The sequence below is a fragment of the Nicotiana tabacum genome, chromosome 12, assembly GCF_000715075.1.
Source record: "Nicotiana tabacum cultivar K326 chromosome 12, ASM71507v2, whole genome shotgun sequence".
Classification (NCBI taxonomy): Eukaryota; Viridiplantae; Streptophyta; class Magnoliopsida; order Solanales; family Solanaceae; genus Nicotiana; species Nicotiana tabacum.
In genome coordinates this window covers 34869947-34887852 of record NC_134091.1, presented here as the reverse complement: position 1 = coordinate 34887852, position 17906 = coordinate 34869947, and the positions used below count along the sequence as shown (strand labels likewise).

General features: G+C 35.0%; 2 protein-coding genes across 2 annotated transcripts; one reads left to right on the top strand and one right to left on the bottom strand.

Moving 5' to 3' along the window:
• Positions 1 to 4508: 4508 nt before the first annotated feature.
• On the bottom strand, positions 4509 to 5713 carry LOC107825004 (protein PHOSPHATE-INDUCED 1-like). Its single transcript, XM_016651830.2, has one exon. It carries the CDS (start codon positions 5601 to 5603, stop codon positions 4668 to 4670), a length of 936 nt encoding a protein of 311 aa, XP_016507316.1. The 5' UTR covers positions 5604 to 5713; the 3' UTR covers positions 4509 to 4667.
• A 10668-nt stretch (positions 5714 to 16381) lies between these two features.
• On the top strand, positions 16382 to 17526 carry LOC107822731 (protein EXORDIUM-like). Its single transcript, NM_001326103.1, is given in 1 exon segment — positions 16382 to 17526. A coding segment is annotated over 1 exon segment (942 nt). The 5' UTR covers positions 16382 to 16450; the 3' UTR covers positions 17393 to 17526.
• The last annotated feature ends 380 nt before the right edge of the window (positions 17527 to 17906 follow it).

Here is a 17906-nt window from a genome sequence, read left to right as displayed (position 1 = left end):
TAAAGCCAGCTCAAGCCTGGTTTTTGCCCTGCAAAGCCTGGCTAAAGCCAGCTCAAGCCTGGCTTTTACCCTACAAAGCCTGCCTAAAGCCAGCTCATGCCTGGCCTTTGCCTTGAAAAGCCTGCCTAAAGCCAGCTCAAGCCTGCCTTTTGTCTGGCAAAGCCCGACTAAAGACAGGCTCCTCTTCTACACATTAATTTTGATGAGTGAGCACATGATTAATACTTGAACAAAATCAGTCCACTGCATATGGAGATCATATAGTAGCTACACTTAGAAGACTATGTTGGCTTCAATTCTGTGGTGGAGATATTTGGAATTCATTTTAGCCTATGGACAATATACCTTGGCGCCTCGTGAGAGCTTGATAGGTGCTGCTTGGTATTTGCCAATGACAATTGGATTCACATACACTAATAGAAAAAGAAAGTATTCAATTTATCATGTTGTAATAGCTAGTTCATTAGATTTTAGCTTTTCTATCTTTTTAATAGCTAGTAGCTCCATGCAACTTCTATTTTGGTTTGGACATCTTGTAAGCTTTGGATCCATTTTGGGATTTTATTTATATATTAGCCACTAGGCAAAAAAAAAAGGCATCCACATGTTATTTTTGTTATACATAGACAAGAATTATTTATACCATATATAATTATTATACGAGATTGCGACATATTCACTTGCCGCATCTTGTACGCTAGTTGTTAACATTATCCCCATGTGTGATGATTTAAGAAATGTCATGTCAACCACTACAATAGGGTAGCAGTATTATCATCCTATGATTGATGCATTTAGTGCAACAAAACATACATGACACGCCCGTCCTCTGATTTATGTAATATTGTGACAGAACCAGGATTTGTCATATTTATCATATACAAGTGACTTGGCAGTTTACTATAAGATTTGCGTGGTATCCCTCTTAGCATTTTAAGTACCTTTTTTTTTGTTCTATAAGTTTTTACGTACTCATATTAATCCCATATTGTTATTTTTTGTCGCTTATGATGCCAGCCGGAGTGTATATTATTTTTGGATTGGCATATTTGTTGCAAATTATTTTTGCAATGGCTGACGAAGTAACATGACATTGTGAAAACAGTCTACCCATTTCTGGGCAAGTGTGAACATCATTGAACCGTTTAACCTTGAAGACATTTGATTTGTGTAGACTTGAAGATCTAAGACTCCATTTGTAACTTTCATCCACGTATGTAAGACAATACCTATTTAAAATATAGTGTTATGATAATGCATTTCTTCAAGTTTTTACATTTTTGTCTCAAATAAACAAGCATTACATATATGCAATCTGATTATACAATCTCATTATACAATAATTATACATTTTTTTATACAAGCAATAAACACAAAATTATATAGAAGTGCAATCTCATATGTAGAAATTATACCTTGTTGTAGATGATCTATCCACTATAAATTGACATTTTTCTCGTATTCCGTAGTGCATTATTACACTAATGAGTTGTATTTTTGTCCCAATACAACTGACCTTCTACAATTTCTTCATGTTGTGGGTTGTCTATTATACAATTTCCCTTCATTATCTCAAATTTGTCTTCTTTTCCATGATTATCCATCATCTCAACAATATTAGTTCCGTGTACTTCTTCTATGTTCTGACATTGTAAACCGGCTGAAGTTATTGCGAGTAAGTTACCACCCAAGTATGAACTTGAATATGAGCATTCAACACTTGAATACACAGTTTTCAACGTTATGCATAATGAATATTCAGAGATATTCAGGTTTTTCTTTTTCATCTCCATATACAAGCGCACACTCATATCATTGTATATTGGAATTGCTATATAGTCATCTTTCACTGTATATTTTATCTCCATCACTTGTAATCGAATCCCTACCCAATTGCTTATATATATCAACAACAAAATACTCATAGTTACGGTTCGAATTGATCAGTACGCCATTAATAATGAAATTAACAAATTTACTCTCACTTACCCACTCATCACTGTGTTTAAGTAAAATCAGAATCAAAATTGGAACAATAGTTCCAACATTCACAATCTCAATAGACATTAGTTGAGTTTGTCGATTTTATATCAATTTCACAATTTCAGAACGAAATCTCAACTCTTTTAATCTGATTGTAGGCCCGTAATTGTGCAAACACTTTGAATTTCAGCGTGATTTTTTTAGAGCTTTGTTCTGGGTTTAATCTTCAGAAACCCTAATTTGTTTTTTACAATGTGAATATTTGGGCGACTTTTATACTGTTTGGGGGTTGAAGATTTCATCTTGAACGTGTGAATTTAGGATCCAAAATCGATTAGGAGTGACTTCCTTTCTGTTTACGTTGATCGTATAGTTTCAGGTTTTTCAGTTGCTAGTCTTTATTATTATTTTTAGGCTATGACTTGTATGAGGTCATTTTGTGGCTACCAGGTGATATAAGTTTGGCGCGAGTGGCTACAAATGAATTGTGCTTGAAGAAAATTGAGAAATGACCCTCTATAGCCCCTGAAAATTTTATTAGCCCATGTCTTTTCCCATAGACCCGAAATAGCCTTTAAGCCCAATTTCTTGACAAGTTATAGCCACTATTTCTAATGCACTTCTCCCCTCTTTCAGCCACCTACTTCTCATCTCTTTCTCTCTCTCATCATCTTCTCTCTTCTTCAATCTACCAGTGACTTTCATCTTTCCTTTTCTTCTCATCTTTTCCGTTCTTCACTCCCTCCTTTTTTTTTTCTTTTCTTCTCCTTTAGCGACACCAACATATTTTTTTTTTAATTTTCTCTTTTTCTTTGTGATCTCCTCCTCCTTTACTTAGATGCAAAAATATCTATCTTTTTTGAATAATTTTCGGAAAAAGTTTGGCGGTGGTTGCCGCTTTCTGTCTACTTCCAGATATAGTATTACATAATATTTTTCGAATGAATTTTGTAAGAAGATAAGAAATGAAGAAAATAAATAGCCACTGTTGGCGAAAAGATTTTTTCTGGCCAAGTTCGTTGTCCTCTGTTACCGCTAGTGCTCCTTTATTTATACACTATGTAATCAATGTATAATAATTGTATAATATGGTGTATAATCAGTGTGTAGATATTATACACTAACGATATATTTATTATACATATATTATACAAAACTGGACGTGAAAGATTATAGTGGCTACGGTGAGTGTTAAAGATATTGTATATAATGTGTATATTATGTATGCACATTTATATGAAAGGTGTATTTACACTGATATAATGTATATACACTTTTTATACAAAATCAATGTTTATATAATTTTGTATATATTTTGTATATAAAGTGTATAATAGTATATAATGTATATATGCAGTGCACATAGAATTTATAATTGGTATATAAAGTGAATAATTAATATATCTTCCGGATATAAAGTATATAATTTTTCTCTCACAAATACTCTCAATCATTCTTTGTTTTCTCTTTTAGATCTTATTTCTCTAAGTTCAATTTCTCTGTTTATACTGCCTTTTATTTTTTCTTCTTCCCACTTTTTTTTATTCTCTCTTTTAGTCCTTAATTCTTTAGGGTTGGTGGTAGAATTGGGCTGGATGAGGCTAGTCCTGTGGTGGGTGAGTCCGTTTTTTGATGATTTATCTTTTTGACGTGTGAGTAGAATACGATAGCAGTTGTGTAGTGGTAACAGGATCGGTGGTGGAATTTTGGGGTGGATGAGAGTGATCTGGGGGTGGGTAAGTTTTACTTTTTATAATCTATTTTGAGGGGTATCAGATAGGCAGTGCTATGGCAGCAATGCGTGGAGGTGGTAGCGGTGGCGGCAGTGCAATAGCAGCAGGGCAATGGTGGAGCTTTTTGGTATGGATGTCCGACAAAATAGCGAAAAAGGAAAGGTAGATGCGATGGGGTTGGCGAAATTTGGGCTGGCCATTCTAATATCTTTTAGGCAACTAAATATATATGAAATCTTGTGGTTATCATATGATATAAGTTTGCAGCGAGTGGCCACAAATAAATTTTGCTCAAGAAAATTGCATCTTCGGCCCATTATAGCAGCCCTCTATTTTTCGACATTAATACATTGGAAATTAGTTTATCAAAACTAGGAAGATTTTGTGCTTTACAAAATAGAACTACTTACAATAACGACTCATTATTCTACTCCCCGGATGTTCGTTTCAAAGAGGTAATCATGTAGTAATATTACTTCTATTTTTCTAGAAAATGAAACTTAAACATTTCCCTTAATTAGAAGTAACACTTAACGGAAGCGTTAGGGGTTAGTCAATTTAATTGAGGTTGGACCAAATCCCTAGATTTGACAAACTAATAGCTAATTGTGAAAAGTCAATTACTTTCTCCGTTCATTTTTAGTCGTTCACTTATGAATAGTTAATAATAAGGGTAAAATAAAAAGAAGAAAAAAATTATCTTTCTTTTAATTTGCTAAAATAAACAAGTAAAATTGAAAATATATTTTTAATATAGCGAACGGATAAAAGTGAAAGAAAGGAGTAATAATAGATACACAAAACTAAATATATAAACTAAAAGGACCATATAAGGCACAAAAATTACATTTTCCTCAAAGTAGATGTTAAAACTACATATAAACAAAATTTACATAACTAAAAGTAAACATGTGAAATGCTCAATCTTCTAGAAGAATTATATATATTATTCTAGACAATAGTTGTGCAAGCTGATTTATTTGGATCAAAAAGCCCAGGCAACAAATATTTCCTTCCGTTTGTACCATGCGCATTATAGCTTGCACCACTTATAGAATCCACAAGCAGCTCACCTGCATAACCTGGATAAGCTCCTCTACCATAGAGCCCGGCGCAAGCTGAAGCCGCCTCTAGCGGCGCTTCAGCCGGACCCTGGTAGTAGCCGTTTCTGTAAGGGTTCGTTACAACTCCGGCCATAAGACTCGCTATATTTACAACCATGCCATCCGCACCCACGTCTCCATTTGGTGCACCCAATGGCTTGTCCTGTGGTCCATAAATCGGTTGGTGAAATGGCCATGCACATTGACCGGGGCACTGGGTCACCGAGTTACCCACCCATATGAAAACGGATTTTTTGCCTTGACCCGACCCGTGATACCCGCAATTGCTCATGCAGAAGCCTTCAACTACAACATCTTGGGCTGTTAGGACCAAGGTTAATTCACCTTTTTTTGAGTTTGAATGAGCCAACTCAGATATCTGGGATTTCTTTAGGTTTTTTCCAATGGAACAATTTTCATCTGTGAACTGATCAGATAAAACAAGTCGGGTTTCTTTTTTACCCGCTTTTGTCAAGTAGGTTTGAATGGTTTGCCACCATTTTGAAACAGTGGGTGTTTTAAGTAACTCCCTTCTCTTAGCAGAATTTAGAGAATCGAGAAAATCCACAATAATGGATTTTTGGGCTGGTGAGAATTTTCCGTACCAAAGGATGGATAATTTTAGCTCTCCTTCTAATAAGGCACCATTATGGTACGTAAGACCCATTGGAGGTGGTTGATAAAGTGAAAGCAAGTTTCTTGTGCCACAAGTAAAGTGGATAAAGCTGAGGAAAACAAGAACAAGAAGTGGATAAGGGATTCTGGAATACTGAAAGGAACCCATATTTGAGAAACGTTTAAAGATAATAACTAGATTTTGGGTTGGATTGTGAAATGAGATAGCTACGGAGTGAAGTGTTGTGGATATATATATAGGTGATGAGGTGCATGAATATGTGACAGTAGGGGCTTCATATGTAGCTTTAATGAGCAGCTAGCTCGCATTTATATTCCAATAACTAATTCAACATTGGTATGCTACACTTGAACTTAAATTATCATGGAGGATGAAGGAATATTATCGCAAAATATATACTCCTAATTACATGAATTCAACCAATGAATGAAAGACATGTCTCTTGTACGAAATAAAAATGCCTATTCGCTTAATATTGTAGCGAAGTGACATGTATTCTCATTGTAATTTAAAACGGATTACATTATTTAATTTGATATAAATATTATAAGTAAGTGTAGATGAGTTATAACATAAATCTTGCATGGAGATTAATGACCGGATAGAGGCCTGGTTGGTTCTTGGTAGTGTATCAAGTGGGCAATTACTGTACCAGCTTCTTGCTTGCATGTGTTCGAAGCTCTTCCCAAGAAAGTCTTGACGTAATTTTTCAAGTTCTTTACAAGTATCTCAAAAAGATTTAATAGTATCTTAATAAGAAGCCTTGGTTTCTAAAAGTATGTAGCTCGCGCATGACGTATACATTATGCAAACACGGTATTAGATTTGTCCTAAGAAATGTAAACTCAGTACCATAATCTTGATCTAATAGCTGCAATTTCTTAATGCACGACTTCAGATGAAAGTTACCAGGGACGGTGGACCTTGGAGTTGCTTATGGTGACGGGATATATATTAATACATTCGTCTCAATTTATACGACACGGTTTGACTAGGCATTATTTAAGAAAAAATTGGAAAACTTTTGAAATTAAACTTGTGATCCAAAGCTTATCGTAGGTATTTGTATGAATATAATTCATTTCATTAATAAAATGAGGATTTTAAAGTTAAATTATTTTTTAATTATAGAAATATAACTAATTGTTTTTTTGCCATATAAATTGCCTCTAATTTTTTGGGGGTGGATTTATGGAGTCCAAATAAATCTCCTTTTAAATAAACCAATTTTCTATTGCACAACTCGATTTGAAAATCCCGAAATATAAAATTTTCTTTTCGTTTTTTGAGTTTCACTGAAAGTTAGAATTGCTATGAAAGTGCACTGAATCTGGGCATTATGGGCATCTAGTGTTTGGCTGCTTCCCCATACTCTTGAGGGGTCCTTTTTTCTTCCACTCTTTTCCAACACTTCTTTTAATGTTCTGTCTTTCTCTTTCAAGTAAGGAAAATGGCATATCCTCTTCTTAAAGTTATGGGTAGTAAATAAGGCCATACCATAGCAAAATTCCATAAATTTTTGATACACTATCCATCTTTGCATTTGAGTTGACTAATGAACTAGTTCCGTGCTTATTCTTTTTCAACATTAATTTTCTCGCACGATCCCTGCATGTACTCCAATTTTTGGCGTGGATTGGGACCGATAGCCTCTACTCATAACCATTTACTTTAATTCTTGAGCAACCGATAGCCTCTACTTATTGGTTGGCATAGCTTTTAGTATAAAATGCAAAATATATATATAAATAAAAAAAAATATGTCAAAAGCCTAAATGTCCAGTCTTTGTGACAACAAGTATTCGAATTTTGCAATATAATTATATATAACATGTCCAAATAAAAGAGTGAGTAAGAAATCCTAATATTTGTATGTATATAGTAATATATATATTTGCTTGCAGATCAAGATTGAGAAGCCCACTCGTGTACTATTCTACGGAGAGGCATACGCCATTTATTTTCTACGCTATGTTTGCTAATAGGAAATGAAACCAGACAGCTTTGATTTGTACCAACACACAGAAACACTCTTCAGACACGTACGCACTGGTTTTCTTCGATATTATAAGCCTCTTGCTTTAATATTTCCCTTTTCTTTTGATTCAAAAGAGAAATGCATATTCAATGTATATGATTAAGTAATAACGTTACAGTGCAATTGTAGCCAGAGGCGAAGCTAGCTAGAAAGCTAAAGTTCGCGAATTTGTGATTTTAACCCTTTTAAGTTATTGGTTCTAATTTTTAAATTGATAATTAATCTATACATATTTAATGAATTAATTTCTTATTTAAAACAAATAAACTGCATTGGCCCAACTGTAACCTAAACTCTTGCTCTGGCTTAATTATAGCTTTGCCACTAGTCATTTGCAATTGGTGCGCCTTGAACTAGTCACCATTTATAACTATTAAAACTCATCGCCAACTCGTCATGAAGCTTATCCAAATGTCTTGTAAAAGAAAAGGTGTTACTTGGGGCAGCCTAGTACTTTGACCAGCCTAGTACTTTGATAGGTTCCTCCCGCTAATATTGGTTCCTCTTGATATATATATATATATATATATATATATATAAAGAAGATGATGTAAATTAGTTATAGCTAGATGTGATTAATGAAGCTTGAAGTCAAACATCTGAGGTATTATAAAATATAGTATTCTGTCTATTATCTTCCCTTCCATGAACTTTCATTCACGAGAATTCTACACACAAAGTCATAGATTCTAAATAGAGGCACAGTAGTGCAGGTCCTCTTTACGTATTCAAATGAAAAACAGCATATTTAATGCATGCATGTCCAACCCTTACATAGCAATATCAAGTTCCAAAATCGACAAGGCCACTCGTGCAATCTACATATCTAAGCAACTATATTTCTAAGCTAAGTTTGCTAGTAAGAAAAGAAACAAGAAAGTTTTAGTCGGACAGAAAAAAACTCTTCTTTTTTCCACCCTTCTTTATGTACAAACAAAAACACATCTTTGATTAGACCACAGATTTAGCCATTGCAAGTGGAGGAAGAACCAGAATTTGACTTCTAACATTAACAACTCATCACAATGTTGGGATAAAGTTGGTTAGGAAATTCTTAAAGCTTATGTGGTGCAGGGTTTCGATCGCCTAAAATTCCAATAAAGAAAGGCAAATACATCAGATAGTGTATGGAGTTCAACTTCTATATGCTAAGTTCTATTTTAAAATTTATTTATGATATTAAGTCACTGTGAAAGATGATTACAGGTAATTATTTAAAACAAGTGGAATTAATAACTTGAAATTAAAATAAGGCAAATGTATCATCTTCTTTACATGAGAATAAATTGCACCAATAGTGTAAAATTCATTGTAGTACTGTCAGTGGATATACGTGAAAATTTCTATTAGTTATATTCATAAGCAAAATGATTGTTTGATCATTTCGACTACCGGCCATTAGACGAATGGAGATGAATATTGATAATTTTATGGATAACTATTAATTACCAGATTACCATTAGATGTCTGTACTGTTCCCTGGATAGTTAATACTCTCTTGCTTAAATTATCTGATTTATTAGGATTAAATTTTAGAGAAATTAAATTTTGATAGTAATAAGTTAAGCCAACAAAATTATAGGTTGTAAGTTTCATTTCAATAAGAAGTTTAAAACTGTAAAATTTTAGTAAAGGTGAAAAAGTGTAGGTCATTTATACTATACTTTTTGTTAGGCAAAACAAATCGCAATTCACTTTTACAGGAGTAACGTAATACTTTAGGGCTAAATTAAAATAGAAGCTCCACAACTTGATAGACGAATTCGTGTGATGCATCAGGCGTGAGCAAAGTTACCGATTTTATTAATTTTAATTTCCTTAATACAATGGTTTTGCTCTTATAATTAGTTAAAGCAGAATTTACAACACGGTTCTATGTGTAGGGTGTGCGAACAACTGGAAGATTAAAAATAAATATGTTACATATATAAGTGTAAGGATACTTTTAAGTGACTTTTCGATGAAAATTGTACGAACTTGCCCAAATAAAACATTAACACATCATAAAAGAATATTTAGGTAACTCAAACCAACGTTATGTCTGGGTCACACTAGTGCTCAGAAGCAAGATGTTTTAACTTAACATGTTGTGTGGTTAAAAAAAATGAAGAAGACCAGACGAAGCTAGCTAAAAATTGCAGAGATATAATGTATGCTAGGGAAGGTATAAGGCAAAGTAAACGATATTCCCTCCTTGGATCCCTCTATGCATGAACTGTATTTTCTCCATTCAAAACTGACATTTTCTTGTATTTAACTCAATTAGTTTGACAATAGAAGGTCTTCTTCATGTGCTTAGCTGGAATAGAAAGTTATATTAGGATATCTTACACTAGGGATACTTCAATCCAGTTGCTCAAACTATATGAAGCTAAAAATTCCATAATTATTGAGTTTTTCCAGAACTTTATTGTGTAGATATAGTCAAAAAGTTCCTAAATTCTTGGACCATTTACAGCTAAGATGCTGCTGGAGATGATAATCAAGCAGCAGTAGTAAAAAATTTAAGTTTCAATTCAAAGTCGTAGACCTTTTAGTTTTCTATAGTTTTATTGCTGATCCTTTTTTTTATCCTTTTAATTTTTATACTAGTTAATCTTGGTATAGACCAAAGATTATCAAAGGCTCCATCGTCTTTGCAGCCAAAAACATAAAAATTTGTTTAGTTAGCTAAGTATGAGGTAAGCAATGTTCACGAATAATGAAACAGCGGCATTTTAGTACTTAGAATACTGTTATCCATAGCTGGAGATATTTTTTTAGAAGAAAATAAATTAAACATCCGTGAGACACGCTGATCTTAGCTAAGGAGTCACAGTTACCGGGGTTTTAGGGCATTGCAAGTAGACACATAATAGTCTTATTTATATATTCTTAATTACTTTGTAGAACTCCACGTATTATTTATTCCAGCTCGTGAATTTATGCATCTTTCTTGTTTTAAAGACGGATCCAAAATTTAAAGTTTATGTATTTTTGAATCACATAATCCTTTTCGTTCAGAAGTGGTTTCAAAATTCTAAATTTATGAATTTTAAATTCTCGAACATGACAGCTTACCGGATTGGAGATAGATTTGGAAGAATGAATTTATGACTTGTGTGAATCGTCAGTTTTGGTTTTCAGGTTATTCGCAATTGACTTGGAAGAATGAATTTCGTGTTTGAAGCTTTAAGTTGGAAGAGTTGACCAAGTTTGACCTTTGTGAATTTGACCCCGAAACGGAGTTTTAATGGTCTTGTTAGGTTCGAGTGGTGATCTTGGACTTGGGTGTATACTCGGATTTGCATTTGGATATTTTTTTGAAGGATTCAGCACTAATTAGCGAAAGTTGGAAATTTAAAGATTTGAAAAGTCCATAAGTTTGATCGGGAGTTGACTTTGATGATATCGGGTTCGGATTGTGGTTTCAGGAATTGGAATAGCTTCTTTATGTCATTAGGACTTGTGTGCAAAATTTGAGTTCATTCCGGATTGATTTGATAAGTTTCGGCGCAAGTTTTGGAAGTTGGAAGTTCAAAATTCATTTAATTTTGAATTGGGGTGAGATTCATCGTTTCGATGTTGTTTTGTGTGATTTGAGGCCTCGAGTAGGTCCATATTATGTTGTGAGACTTGTGATATATTTGGATGGGGTCCCGAGTGGCTCGGGTGAGTTACGGACGTGGTACACATAATTTTTCCTCTTGTTGCATTGCTGAAAATTTCTGGTACTAGTGAGCCGCATCTGCGGAGTCTTAGTTGCAGAAGAGACTTCGCAGATGCGGGTTGTCCATCGTAGAAGCGAGAAGAGGTTGGGTGAGGAAGATCGCTGAAGCGGAGGATTTTAGCGCATGTGCGGATGCGCAGGTGCGATGAATTGGAGCGCAGGTGCGAAGGTCTTCGCAGAAGTAGAGTTTTGTTACCGCAGGTGCGAGGGGTACTGGGCCAAGCTGTTTTCGCAGAAGCGAAGAATTGTACAGCAGAAGCGGGGGTCATAGATGCGACAGTGTGACCGCATATGCGGAAATGCTGGGCAGAACTATATTTTTGAAGTCTTGGTTCTTTTTCATCATTTTCGGATTTGGGAGCTCGGTTTGGGTGACTTGGGAGAGGAATTTTACCATGTGAATTGGGGTAAGCATTCTTGACTCACTTTTGAATATATTTCATGAATCTATCCTCGTTTTTGGCATTTGGTTGATGATTTCGAGAGAGAAATTGGGAGGTTTTGTCTAAAGTTTCATAGAGAGAATTTTTGAGTTTTGAACATCGATTCGGAGTCGGTTTTGAGTGAAACTAGTATGGTTGGACTCGTAATTGAATGGGTATATCAGATTTTGTGAGTTTTGTCGGATTCCGAGGTACGAACCCGGGTTTGCCTTTTTGGTCGCTTTTGGGCTTTTGATTAAAGATTCGACTTTGGGTTTGTTTCCTTTGGCATTATTTGATGTATTCAAGTTGATTTTGGCTAGTTTCGAGCCATTCAGAGGTCATTACTCGCGGGATGGCATTTTTGGAGCATCGTTTGGCTTGCTTAGTGTTGGATTTGGCTTGTTCGAGGTAAGTAACACTTCTAAATTTGGTGTTGAAGGTATGAAACCCCGAATTACGTATTATGTGATTGTGGTGACGCGCATGCTAGGTGACGGGCGTGTGGGTGTGAATCGTGTGAGTTATGATTTAGTCGATTCCATGGAACTGTGTAACTATCTTATCTGAACATTTTTACTGTACTCTATGTGTTAGAGCACTTGAGGTGTAATTTACGCTAGAAATCATGTTTAGGCTATATATTGGTACTATTAGGACCTACTGAAGTCTTCCCCACTGTTGAGTTATTTATTTACATTACAATTACATTCTCAGTCCTACACATTCCTTTGCATAATATATCTCAGTCTCTGATACATCACATCATCATTTTGGGCTAATTTTCATGACATTGTGAGTCTGAGAGACTGGGGAGATTGATGACTGAGTGAGGCCGAGGGCCTCATTGTGACAATATTAATACTATAGCACGTGAGTTATCCGTGTGGATCCAGATATTGATACTATAGCACGTGAGTTGTCCGTGCGGATCCAGATATTGATATTGTAGCACATGAGTTGTTCGTGCGGTTGATCGAACTGCTCGCCGCGGCATGTATTATTGATTCATACCATGATTTGGCTTATTAAAGCGCTTGGGCTGGATCTGCCCCTCCAGAGTCTGCACATCTATAATGAGCGCAGTTGTTATTGATTTATTTGGGCCGGATCTGCCCTGGGCTGGATCTGCCATGTTCAATGCTGAGTGACTGAGTGCGTCGAGTGATTGAGCGTGATGAGTGAAAAGTGTGAGACAGTGGGATCTAGTACTCTGAGAGTTTGAGTACACGAGTTTATCGCTGTGATGCATTGCATTTGACATGCATACTTGACATACATGCATAGCGATGTATTTTCTCACGCTACACGATTTTGGTGACACTCATGATTTAACGTGCACATTGACATGTAGGCATAGAAATGTACTTTCCTCATGCCATATGATAATGAGACTTCTTAACTGTTGTTGAAAGTTTTTGGGAAAAATTTGAGTTTTCAAACTTACTCATATTTTTAGTGTTTCCGGTGAAAGATTTGGGATTTACTATTATACTTGTAAAGCATGTCTATTTTCCGTAATTGTGAACGAGTTGAGCATCATATATGTGAGTTATTTCTTGTACCATTATTATTATATTGTTATGAACTGTTGCTGATTATTGGAGTTATAATGTGACCCTTATCTTAGCTCGTCACTAATTTCAACCTAATGTTAGGTTTGTTACTTATTGAGTACATGAGGTCGGTTGTACTCATACTACACTTCTGCACCTTGCGTGCAAATGTTGGTTGGTGATGTTGCTGCATACGGCGAGAGCTGGATCTGAAGAAGTACCTGTGTTCCAGTTATGGCTATCACTTGTCCTTGGTAGCATTAGATATGAATTCTGTTCATTTACATTTCAAACAGATGTTGTAATTATTTCAATTGAGTCTTGTAAAAATCTAAATCTTAGAAGCTCATGATTTGTACTAACAGTCCTTGTAAAATTATTTGTATAAAAGCAGTTGTATTATCATTTCTTCGCTTAACAAATCTCATTAAATTGAATAATTGTTAATTGGCTTACCTAGCGGGATGATTTAGGTGCCGTCACGACTAGTTGTATTTTGGATCGTGACAAAATTGCCCGTAAAGTCTCTGTGACTGTTCCATTGTGACTAATTTTTGTGAGAGTAGCTTTTATCTCATTTCAACGACACCGTTCTCCCATTAATCTGTACTTGTTCAGCTGCCTAATTATGAATGATAGTTTAAATAATTACAATATTTAATTAATTCCGATATATCTTAGTGATGGATGTGTCAGCTGACATGTTGTGCAATGTACCTGGCAACTAACAATTGTTAAGTGTGAAAATTTAAAACTAAAGAAGTTTAGCATTCTTGATTTGTGGAGTTCATTGGATGCGCACATTTCTGGATAGTGGGCAGAAAATTAACACCTAGTTTATCCGTTCCACATATATATGCATAATATAATATTCTAACCCCGTTACTTTATTGTGGGATTAGAGAATACTTCCTGGAGAAGACCAAGATACGGTGAATATTTCATAATTGGCTTAACTGCATTTTGTAATTTGATGAATAACCTAAGGAGATCATTTTTGGACGTAAAATGCTTTTATTTTGAATTTATTCATGTAAAATGTTTAATATACTCCGTAATGTACTAAGTTGATATACTCTAAAGTTCGATTGGGTGTGATTGTTTATTGAAATAAATCTGTAAAGATAAAAATTGCAAGAAATACAAATAGTAACTGCTAGCAATCACCCCATAGTGTTATGCCTAGACCAAATTTTAAGCCGTAAAATTAATAAAGAATATTTTTTAAAAGGCGAATATGTATATTTTATTATGAAGGTCTTTGAATTAATTTCTGTTCCTTAAAATGAGTTATTGGACCTATAATTCATTCTGGTCTTTCAAACAACCTTCTGCCTGTTTTTACTTACATGTGTTGAAGTTGGTCATTTTCAGCTATAGCTTCTCCTTCTATTGCATAAAGTAAGTGGGTTAAAGTGATAAATGGTTCTCACTTCCCATTAGATTTCAGTAGTTGTCCTTTAATATCACTTATGAAGGGTCTTAATAACGTAGGAAGCACATCACATATACGAGAGTAATTTCATGAAGATTTCTAGTTGTGACACCCCGGACGAATTCCACGCCGATAAAATACGGGATGATGCTGAGTGTATAAGTAAACAAGTTTTAAACCTTAGTGATGTGTTTTTAAAGTCATGCGAGCCTAGACTCAACAGACAATAACACATGTGGACTGGACCATTGAGAAATCTAATGGTCAACTGAGTTTAGGTGAATCTCACATATTTGAGAATGTGGTGGAGCAAATCTCAACAAGGATGCTGATTCTCTAGAGGGTATATGTAACACCGTAGAGAATCCTATACCGATAAAACATTGGAAAAATATAAGATATATAAGTAAACAACTCTTAAACTCTAATAACATATTCTAAAACTGTGCGCGCATAAGCCCAAAACAAACAATATTTCTAGTGGGTTGTGATAATATAGTAATTATTCTATAAAAATTATAACAAAAAGTCAGAATTCTTATGTTAAGTTTCATTTCCTCGATATCACTTCAAAAAACTCCACTATTTTGCTACTGATAGTGTGATTTTACGATTTCCTGTCTTGTTCTGTTTTTAAAATTACATAGCAAAGAAATGCACTGCTAAAGCAAAAGAGCGTAAAGCATAAAAGGTTAAAAAGAAAAAAAGAGAAGTGGATAAAAGCGTATTAAAATATAGAAAAAACAGTTGTCACGTGATTAGCTTGATCCAGCTGGATTATCAAATTTTCCAGCTCTCTTTCTTGGGCTGCAGCTATATATATCTCACGAGACTTGTGTGTGTCCACTAACTAGCTAGCCTAGGATGCTTCTCTGTTATTTGAAATTAATTAAATGGATAGGAAAAATAATATTACCACTACTGCTCTATCATTTTAAGAGATAGGTTTGGACCTTAACAAATCAGTGTAATAAGCTACAAATTTTACATCCCTATATCAGGAAAAATTCAAACTAATTAAATACTATTACTTTTTCGCTCTTGAATTCTTATCGTTAGGGACATGTTTTTATATTTTTACGTTGTAGATTAAATACAAAGTGTGCTTTTGATATGTTCCATATATTTGGACTAAAGAAATATTGTTAAGTTTTTATATTTAGTCATATATTGCCATATTTAAGAAATTACAAATGGAATATAATTATAAAGAGTTTTTCAAACAAGACTGTTCACTCACATTTCTCAATACTACTTTTGCCAGCTAGACTCTTTTTTTCTCGCCATATTTCCACACACGTTTCCCAATAACTGCCTCTTATTATCCAGCCTGTACCCAATAGCCTTTTATTTTCTTTTTCTCTAAGTAGCAGTAGCCTCAACGTCTAAAATTCTATACTTTCTAAATCCCCAACATACCCTCTGCATTTTTGGTCACTTGTGTTACTTTCATATGGACCTGCCCACCCACTTTTTGGAGAAAATAGAACTCTCTCAATGACTTTATGGACCAAAGCATATGCTGTAACTAAGCTGTAATGTCTTTTGTTATCTACCTATCTAATTTTTCCTCCTCACCTAAAAGTGTAATGCGTTTGTTTTTAGCAAATGTCATTTTCTTAGCAAGCTCCTCCATGTCTCGTTTTAATGCATCTTCACAAGAAAATTTTAACATTTAAATAATATAACCCCAAATGGCTCTCTCACTGTCCTATATAAATACCTCCCATTCCTCACAGCTCATCTCATCCAAAACTCAAAACACTTCTCTTCTCACTCAGCTCCTCTCTTGCTCTACTCTAATACTTGTTTTAAACTTCTATAGAAACCAGTAATGGCTACTTCTCATTTCATTTTGAAACTGTTTCTTGTGATTTCTTTCTGTAATGTGTGCTTTGCTTCAAGAAAGCTTACTGCTTTAGTCCAAGAACCAGAAAATCAGCTCTTGCAATACCACAAAGGTGCACTTCTTTTCGGCAAAATCTCTGTTAATCTGATTTGGTATGGCAAATTCAAGCCATCCCAAAGAGCAATAGTCTCTGATTTCATCACTTCCCTTTCTTCTTCAACTCCATCTAAAACCGATCCATCAGTAGCCAAATGGTGGAAGACCACAGAAAAATACTATCATCTCGCCAATTCCAAAAAATCCCTTTCACTCTATTTGGGCAAACAAGTGCTAGTCGAAAATTATTCCTTAGGAAAATCACTGACCCAGAAACAAATTGTACAATTGGCATCAAAGGGTGAACAAAAAGATGCCATTAACATTGTTTTGACCGCCTCTGATGTTGCAGTCGATGGGTTCTGTGTCAATCGCTGTGGAACCCATGGGTCTTCTAAAGGTTCTATTATTAGGGGCAAGACTTACAAATTTGCTTATATTTGGGTTGGTAACTCAGAGACTCAATGCGCTGGCTACTGCGCTTGGCCATTCCACCAGCCCATTTACGGACCACAGAGCCCACCCCTGGTTGCACCAAACAACGATGTGGGTGTTGACGGAATGGTGATTAACTTGGCTAGCTTATTGGCTGGGACCGCAACGAACCCATTTGGAAATGGTTACTACCAGGGAGAGGCGGATGCACCATTGGAAGCTGCATCTGCTTGTCCTGGTGTATATGCTAAAGGTGCTTACCCTGGCTATGCTGGGGATTTGTTGGTGGACAAAACTACAGGTGCAAGCTACAATGCACATGGTACAAACGGAAGGAAATACTTGCTTCCTGCTTTATACGATCCTTCTACATCTACATGTTCAACTTTGGTCTAGAAAATCGATCTCTGTAGACAAGAGGGTTACTGTTGCACACGAAGCTAATCTAGTGTAGTGAATACTGTAATTTTTGATTCATTCATTTGTTTGAGGCTTAAAATTAAAAGAGTAAATTGCTTCGGTTTGCTTTCACAAATATCTTTGTCCAATTCTTTTTATTCTCACTGCTTTCGGATTTTTTACTGTTTCATTGGGTAATTTACTTGAAAAGCGTATTTCTTAGAACAGTTGTATAGGGTAAAATATATCATACTAAATAATTGCATAAGCTAGAGCCGAAGGTAGAGGATACCTAAAATCGAAACAACTGTTCCATTTGATATCGAAAATGTTGATAAAGATCCAATAAGAATATTCTACAGTATTTATTACATTGCCCGCTACGAAGAATTTGTCATTCATACCCGCCATTACACATTTTTCAATGACCCTTCTAATTGACATTAAAAAATTACATGATCCTAAGACTTTGTTCTCTAAATGTAGCTATAAATAGTGAGCTCTGTTATCA

Excerpts from the sequence above, each read along its gene's own strand:
- LOC107825004 (XM_016651830.2), bottom strand. The coding sequence starts at position 5,603 with ATGGGTTCCTTTCAGTATTCCAGAATCCCTTATCCACTTCTTGTTCTT.